Here is an 8,748-nt window from a genome sequence, read left to right as displayed (position 1 = left end):
CATGTATAATATATAACCAAATAAATAAGAAACGTAGAACGTTTATTATCAAAACGAGTAAGAAAGCTTGGAGGCACGGCATACACCTTGATGTCAAATAAAATAAATAAATGACACAAAGTTTAAATAAAGTAAAAATCAGCAAACAACGTGGAACCAATTAAATAAGAAACGAACGTTTAAGAAAACTACCAAAATCACCTTAGATAAATGGTAAAAGTCCGGCTTTTCAAAATCCAAAATATTGCCAAACAGGTGCTTTTGTGTTTCGTTTCTAAACTAAATCATCCGCGATCGTCTTGTCTGTCTCACCTCACTCTTCTTGTCAGTCTGCTCGACTCACTCTCCTCACTGGAGAAATTAAATCTGATCTGTGATGCAACTGTCGTTCAACTGCATTGAGCAGCCGCATTCAGTTTTTAATTGTAGTGTCTGTTCTTTTACTGAACTAAATTTTTATTACTATAAAAAAATCTAAACGACGGTGGGGTTCGGAGATGCGGTGGGCAAGTGACGTAACCGTTGTTGCGGCTTAACACCGGTATCACCGTCTATCGCGGCAAGCCTATTCTTGGCTGAATAACTCTAGAAGGTTTTAAAAGGTTGTAAATATGTACACAGTTTTGGATTAAATGAAAGTAGTCAAATTTTTTAATTCGCATGTTTTTGTGTTTTGCTTTGGTACTGAAATTGGTACCGAGAACCGTGGATTTTCACTGGTATTGGTACCGGATACTGAAATTTTGGTACCGTGACAACATTACATCTTACTAAGACATATTATTTGGATATATAGAATGACAACTGATATTTATATGCATTTTATGCAAGTAGTCTACTTTACTGTTATAAAGATTTTATTGATTTACATTACAAGCTTTTCTTACTTTTTGGTCATATAAATATCAGCAACTGCCTTTGTTTTAGACGGTTTAAAATAGTTTGTCTAAACGTTCAACAAAATGTTACATAAAAAGAGACTATTATTTCATATGTCAGGTTTTATAGGGTTAAATCTGTTTATCATAAAAAGCCATTGTGACTTGAATGAAAGCACTTGAGTCTAGATTACTTTAACAATATTTGATGGTGGAATGGACTTTTAATTAAGGGACAGAAATCTTTCAGAGTTCCGTTAAAAATATCTTCATTTGTATTGCGGTGATAAACAAACTTCTTATAAGATTGAAATGACATGAGAGTGAGTAATTTATAACAGAATTTTCATTTTGGGAAACTTTTCCTTCAGCAGACCATAGATAATAATGCTGCTCATTTCCACAAGCTGTTTGTCTGAAGAACCAGGAAGCACGGCTGCTTGTTGAGACGCGTCATAAGTTAAGCGATAAACATCAGCTCATGTTTACTGGCAGGCATAAGCTATATTTTTGCATATAAAATATTTCAAGCATCTTTGAATGTTGAAACTATTAATGAAATCATATTCCAGTGAGGTTACAGCACTCAAATAAAACCCAAAGGCACCTCTAGTGCTTTGATCCACCCCCCCACTCCCGCTGGCTAATCCCAGCAGGTCCCGGGATGAGGCGTCTACAGAACTGAAAGTGTGTGTCAGTCTTGAGTATGGCATGACCATAACATATTCAGACACACCGTGCTGGGGTGTATTTTTATGCCATGTCCAATGACAGCTAGCATTTCTTCACAAACACGCACTACAGCCCACCACTTCACGGGCCCAAAAACACCATGCCTTCCTGTATGACAGCAAAAGATAAATGAAATGATAAACTAATATGTTCCTCCTTTGGCAGTCTGTGGGTTTACTGTATTGTGTGAAACTGTCATGCGGATGCGGTAAGCAGGAAGCGAAAAAGGCAAAAGGCTTGACAGACACCCAGAAAGTGAGACTGACAGCTCTCACAAGCCCAAAGTCTTCTGAAGCTATTTAGCTATGCAATGCTTTACTAATCCACTATGATAATATAATGTCTTTCAAATATTTTAATTTGTGAACTTTTCTTAGTAAAAACTGACATCATGATTAATTAATCACAATTAATTGCATATGCATCACCGATCAAACATTTGAAATAATTAGGATTATTTAATGTTTTTGAAAGAGGTTTCTTATGCTCACTATGACTGCATTTATTTGATAAGCAATACAGTAAAAACAGTAATATTCTGAAGTGTTATTACAATTGAAAATATCCGTTGTCTATGTGGATATATTTAAAAATATAACGTTCCTGTGATGGCAAAGCTGAATTTTCAGCAGCCATTACTTTTGTATTCATATGATCCTTTCAAAATATATCTATCTATCTAATTATTATTATCAATGTTGAAAACATAAATTGATACAATGGACTTATTGGGTGCATGCATACAAGTTTTTATATTGTACTTATATTTGAAAATACCATCCTGTAATTACATCTCTAATTACTCTGTTGAGCCTACCTCTTCCCCTTAAACTTAATCTGACCACCAACCCCGTCCCTAACCTTACCCGTAACAATTCAACATGAACACAACAGGTACATTTTACCTAACAATTTATCATTTTATTATTAAGTAAATAGTATTTAAAGACACTTAATATAAAGTGGGACCAAATATCTTATATGGAATATGGCATGGGGGCGGGGGGGTTTTCGAATATTGTGTTGGACAAGCGGCTTTCAATATCAAAAAAGTTGACAACAAGAATTCACCAGCACCTGCTCACCCATGCCCAAACACAGCTCTTGCGCAAGTCAACGACATTCATTTCCAAAGAATCACGTGAAAGCTTGTGCGTGGACTTTCTGATGGAGAACCTGCATTAAACCAGAGAAATATACAGATTGTATAACAGGTTTCAGTTCTTGTTTCTGCTGTGTGGAAGCCACTGTTATGACTGCCAGACTAATCAAAGCGCACAACAGAGCACCTTCCCTTAAAAAGACATAGCTTGATTGTTTCAAAAGCTCGTCGTCTACCCTACATCATTTGACAGCAGATATTTATGAGCACCGCACCGCAGTCTTCACGATGGGCTCAATAAGATTGAAATGGCGAGGGAGGAATGCAGCCAAACAGCTTGCTGAATCACATTCCTGCTAGACATTCTGCATGTTTTATGGTTACTACTAGAGCCCGACCGATATATCGTTTTGCCGATATTATCGGCCGATATGAGCCTGTCGCCGATATACCGGTATCGTCGAATATGCCGCCGATATGAAATTTTTTTTTACAGAACATATAATGCAGATAAAATGCTTGAAATTATGTAATTACTTAGTTTGTCCAGCAGAGTGCGCTCCATTGTTTGCTACTGGCGACCTGGATGAAACGCTTTAAAGCTTAAGTCAATGGAATACCATTGAAACTTTGAACGGCCATATCTCCGTAACGGCACGGTGAATCCGCAACAAATTCGGAGGACACCATTCAACACTTTCCCTTCAGTAAGGAGGTTTAAGTGCCCTGCGAAGTGGACTTCACATGAAATTCCGCCATGATTTCAGTTCCAAGGGAACGTACACTAAGTGCGCGAGACGTGAATTTATATTGTATTTATTTACAGAGGTAGGGGAGAGCGGGGCACAAAGTAACACTTTTTGACTTTCTCAGTTTGTGTAAATCCACATGGGGTTCAGAATATATATATTTTTTTTTATCCCCAGTAATTTTACACTTGTCTAGTACAAATATGTCGCTTTGTTTCATAATTACAGTGCATACGTGAAGTGTGACAACATGCCCCGTAGGTGGAACACATTGTAACATCTGAGGGGCACGTTGTAACTTGACCATATGACAGTTTAAAATCTTATCTGATCGAATGAAAAAAATATACAAGACAAACTAAAATATTTTGTTAATAAATAAATATATATATATATATATACAGTATATATATATATATTATAAAATAATGGCGTTTTTTAAGAATGAAAAATAATCTGATTTTGGAGTTTGACAATGAACACATTGCAACCATGCTTGGGACGGACCACATAAACAAGCAAAAATGCTTTACATGTCTTGAAATAATAATTTCTAAACATTAAACATTGACTGTCAGTCTTTATTCACCTGTTTCTCGTTGTTTCTCATTATAATTAAAGTAAATAGTGTAAATTACATCACTGATGTCATAGAATAGCACATTGTAACGCAGCGTTACAACGTGCCCCATCTGCGCAACTGGAGTTTAAAACTGGTTAGTGTCTTCTGCTAGTAATCAAAGCATTAAAAAACTATCTGAACTGATAAATAACAGATTGGAGATTAAAATAATTGCAGATTTGTCTCATTTTAAATGAATAATAAAAACTGAGATAAAAAAATTATTTAAGCCAGAATTTAAATGTTACTATGGTAAAATAAATATTCAAACCACACACCCCGTTACTTTGTGCATCGCACTCATCGCAAGTTTATTGTTAAATTGTTAAATGCCCTTACATATCTCTGTCACCATTATAAGTGTTTGATCACCACATTTGAGTGATCATTGCAATAAATGTGTTTATGTATATATATTCTGTTTATGTATATACTGTATTCTATATATAGTACCAGTCAAATGTTTGGACACACGAATGGGAAAGTGTCCAAACTTTTGACTGGTATTGTACTATAATATACACAAAGAATATCGGCATCGGCCTTTTTTTACTCCCTAATATCGCTATCGTCCCCAAAAAACCCATATCGGTCGGGCTCTAGTTACTACAACGGCAAAAAAACCAACAACAACTGTAATGTATTTGGTACTGGTTACCTTACTGGGCTTTTTAGCACCATACTGTAGATATAACCATGCAATGCATGTAATGCAATCATTCCTTGGTGTATATCACTTACATATTTTATGTTTTGAGTTCACTACACCTTTAAGCAACGCTTTTTGTTGTACTTCTGCAAATAGAAGCTCTGAATTGAACAAACATTCTCAATGATGAAGGCCTAATTCACTGCTAGTGCACAACATGCAGTGATTAGATCTTTGCATTAGAGGCCTGTCAACTGTACTCTGTGATGTCATTGTGTGCACAGCTGATGGGCTCAACATCCAACCACAGTGGCAGTGTCTCATAACCTACTAAGACAACCTTCACAGATTGCATATTTGGGCATCACACTGCACGTCTGATGCGGTCTAGGTACTAGCTAGGTTGCGAGCTACAACCGACATCAACCTTCAAGCTCCATATCATCATTATTGTCGTGAGTGAGCGTTGCAACCGGCTGTAAACATGCATAGCATGTCATACAATCATGCATGTTAAGAGTTTGCATAGATAGAGACACCGCAGGGGTGTGTGTGCGCGCCTGCTACTGATCTGCAGGGACACGCACACCGCAGATAACCTTGAGGATGACAGATGGCACACTGAACCCATACACACATCAAGAGGAGGATGATGATGATGATGATGCCCACACAGGCTGCATGCACACGCGTCACGCTTGATCATCGATCACGCACAGGCGTTAAATAACGCGCCGCGCAGGTTTATTTCTCACCCACCGTGAACGGGATGTCGTGGACGCTTCCCACGGAGTAGCAGCAGTCCCCCGGGTTCACGGCTCCCGTCAGCACCTGGTGCAGATGCATTTTTGTTGACCACGCCGATGTTGAATTATTTACAGCAGCGACGCTTCTCCGCTCGCTCGGTTAACGTTACTCTCCATCTAGACCGGGAATCCCATCCGACGGCGTTCGGCCTGACAGCCGCTCATCCGTCTCTAGACACCCCGTGCGTTTAAACACACGGGCTCTGCTGAAATATGCGTCCCAGTGTCCGATTTCCTGCACAGAATTGTTAAAATCGCTCGTGTCGCGTCGCTGTCAACATTAAACGAGAGGATTATACGCTCCTCCTGCTGCTGAGACTGGAGCGCGCGGCACGATCACCTCAGCGGCGCTCGTGCTCTTCGTGCGCGCGATCTAATGACAGCGACAGTGCAGATGTACACCAACTAGATCCTGCAAACTTTCCTATACATAAATGACGATTAACCCCTATACTACTGGACCCCCAGCAGTATAAATCATTCTGATTAAGTTCAAATTGTTAGCAATAAATAAATAATTTAAATAAAAATAGAAATAGCTTTTATCTCGTTACAGAACCTCCCTGGAAGATGATTGGTTTCGGAGTATTAAAGATTATATTATTAAAAAGGGTAATACAGTTTTATTGAATAATTCTCTAAAGGAAAAGAAAGCTACACAACATGGTTAATGCACGTTGTGTTTATGGGCGTTACATTTTCCATGATACCATTGAGGAAGACTAGCTCTTATTATGACGCTCTCATTTTAGTGTCTATTAATCATTTCCGTGTCAGCGTTTGAGTTTAGACTCATTATATTGATATAACTGCAGACGAAACACAAACGCTCTGATTTTATAACATAGGCTCATTGTTGTACGTTCGGATGTGTTGGCTCGTTCTAGTGCGTCTACTTCTAGGGCCTTTAAAGCGCTTCCATGTTTTCGTAGCGCGCGCACTAGCGTGACGCGTCTCCTGCACGCGGTCATTGACAGGTGAGCGAGGGTGAGGGATGAGGGATGCGGGGGTGTTCGGTGTGTCCAGTTCAGTGTAGATCACACAGAGCGCAGGTGAATGATAAAGACATCGAATTATTGGGTACAATTTCACACAGTCCTGAAAGAATTAACGCCATATTCACACTCAACGCTACAACTGATCCCGATCAGGGAATCCCAGCACCCCTGCACGCGTCGGTTTGGTGTGTTCTGAAAACACATTAGATGACATTTACAGCATTGACAGTCATGGCACCACTTTCATACCATGATACAACTATAACGTTAAATAGTGTAGCAATAAATGACATTTACAAATGATTAAATGGCGAATATAATATTACATAACAGTGCATTCATAATAATACATGGCATTCATTACATTGCTTGGCATTTATAACATAACATGAAATTTATAACACCGACAGTCATGGGCATGGCATGGCATTCGTAACCAGTGTTGGGGAAAGTTACTTTTAAAAGTAATGCATTACAATATTGCGTTACTCCCTAAAAAAAGTAACTAATTACGTTACTTAGTTACTTTTTTATGGAAAGTAATGTGTTACGTTACTTTCGCGTTACTTTCGCGTTACTTTTTAAATGTAAGCAGGGCTTGATTGTTTTTAATATAAGAAGTTGTATTTATAGCAAATATAAAAGCCCTTTCACACCAAAAAGTGTAATGAATAAACCTCAGGCTGAAGCAAAAGTAAATCCACGGCTGTACAGTAGAACGCCGGAGAAGAAACACTCTTCAGCAATAAAAAAACTAAGCACAATTGTTAGTTTCTCTAAAGTCATTTTTGCTTGTTAGTATGGTTGAACTGGATCATCAAAGGTCAGCAGCAAAGATATCGGTTAATAAAATGGAATTAGATACATTTGTGTTATTTAACATATTTAATTATTGCAGGTTTGCGTCATATTCTGAGTTTGCATTTCACTGTTTTTTGTGAGTGGGATGATTTAATGCACATTCACATTTAGTCTAGAACTACAGTAGCATGTTCACACAGCGCACACAACGCCTCTGTACTCCCGATTTCTCCCGATATGGGGACAGGAGAGCTGTCAGTCAATAAATGGGAAAGCAAAGTAACTGGCGTTACTTTTTTGAAAAAGTAACTCAGATATTTTCTTGTAAATTAAAAAAGTAATGCGTTACTTGACTAGTTACTTGAAAAAAGTAATCTGATTACGTAACTCGCATTACTTGTAATGAGCTACCCCCCCAACACTGTTCGTAACATGAAATGTCAAAATGCATTCAAAACATTATAGCCTACCATTTGTAATATTGCATAACATTCAAAACATAGTATATGACATTTATAATACTGCATAACACCCATTGACTCAAATTATAGTAAATATAACATTCCATTCATAACAGTGCTTGGCATTCATAACATGCTACCAAATTTATAACATTAACAGTTATAATGTTCAGAATATTAAATAATATAATATTCATATTAAATGACATGCATAATAATACATGCCTTTCACAACATTACATGACAGTCAAAACATGATAAAACAATAATATTAAGTGACATTCATAATAATAATATGTGAAACTTACAGCATTGCATAACAGTCGTTTGGCTGAAATTATCATGTAGCGAAAATAACATTACATGGCATTCATACATTATATGACATTCATCACATTGACATTCATGGTATAATATTTTAACATTAAATTCATCATAATATATTACATCGTAGCACTCATAACAGCACTTGACACAAACCATAATGTAGCAAACATAATATCACATGACACTGTAACATTAAATTACACGTTCAGTAAATCATGACATAACATCACATGACATTCATAATAATACACGATATTCATAACACATGGTACATAAACCATTACATGACTCAGTATACAACATTCCTAACATCTTATGACACTCAACATAATATTCACATGACATTCAAAATAACACTCTGCATAATACTGCATCCTTTATCATAATAATTGAATAATTCAATTAAATTAGTTTAATTGAATTAATAATTAAAGTATCAGAATAATTTCTCTAATATTTTAGGATACATGCTTGAGAAATATAAGTAAGTTGTGTCATTTTGAATGTTAAAGAAGTAAAAATGTTATAGTTTTTTACACTGTACAATGCAACACAGTGACTAAGTAGGTTTTAAAAGCAACCCTCTGTGATCTGTGCCTTGTGTAAATGTCTGTATGCACCGA

At 37.0% G+C, this 8,748-nt stretch overlaps 1 protein-coding gene across 1 annotated transcript in view; it reads right to left on the bottom strand.

Moving 5' to 3' along the window:
- The window catches only part of LOC107550623 (dmX-like protein 2), a 78,680-nt gene extending 72,774 nt beyond the window's left edge, over nucleotides 1-5,906 (bottom strand). Inside the window, exon 1 of the mRNA XM_016231950.1 lies at nucleotides 5,492-5,906. Within this exon, the coding sequence (XP_016087436.1) occupies nucleotides 5,492-5,578 (87 nt within the window). The 5' untranslated portion in view covers nucleotides 5,579-5,906. The remainder of the gene's footprint in view (nucleotides 1-5,491) is intronic.
- Between the last annotated feature and the right edge of the window lie 2,842 nt (nucleotides 5,907-8,748).

Source organism: Sinocyclocheilus grahami, unplaced genomic scaffold (assembly GCF_001515645.1).
Source record: "Sinocyclocheilus grahami isolate Dianchi unplaced genomic scaffold, SAMN03320097.WGS_v1.1 scaffold403.1, whole genome shotgun sequence".
Classification (NCBI taxonomy): Eukaryota; Metazoa; Chordata; class Actinopteri; order Cypriniformes; family Cyprinidae; genus Sinocyclocheilus; species Sinocyclocheilus grahami.
The sequence above is the reverse complement of the archived record's forward strand: the minus strand, read 5'-3'. Positions and strand labels throughout refer to the sequence as shown.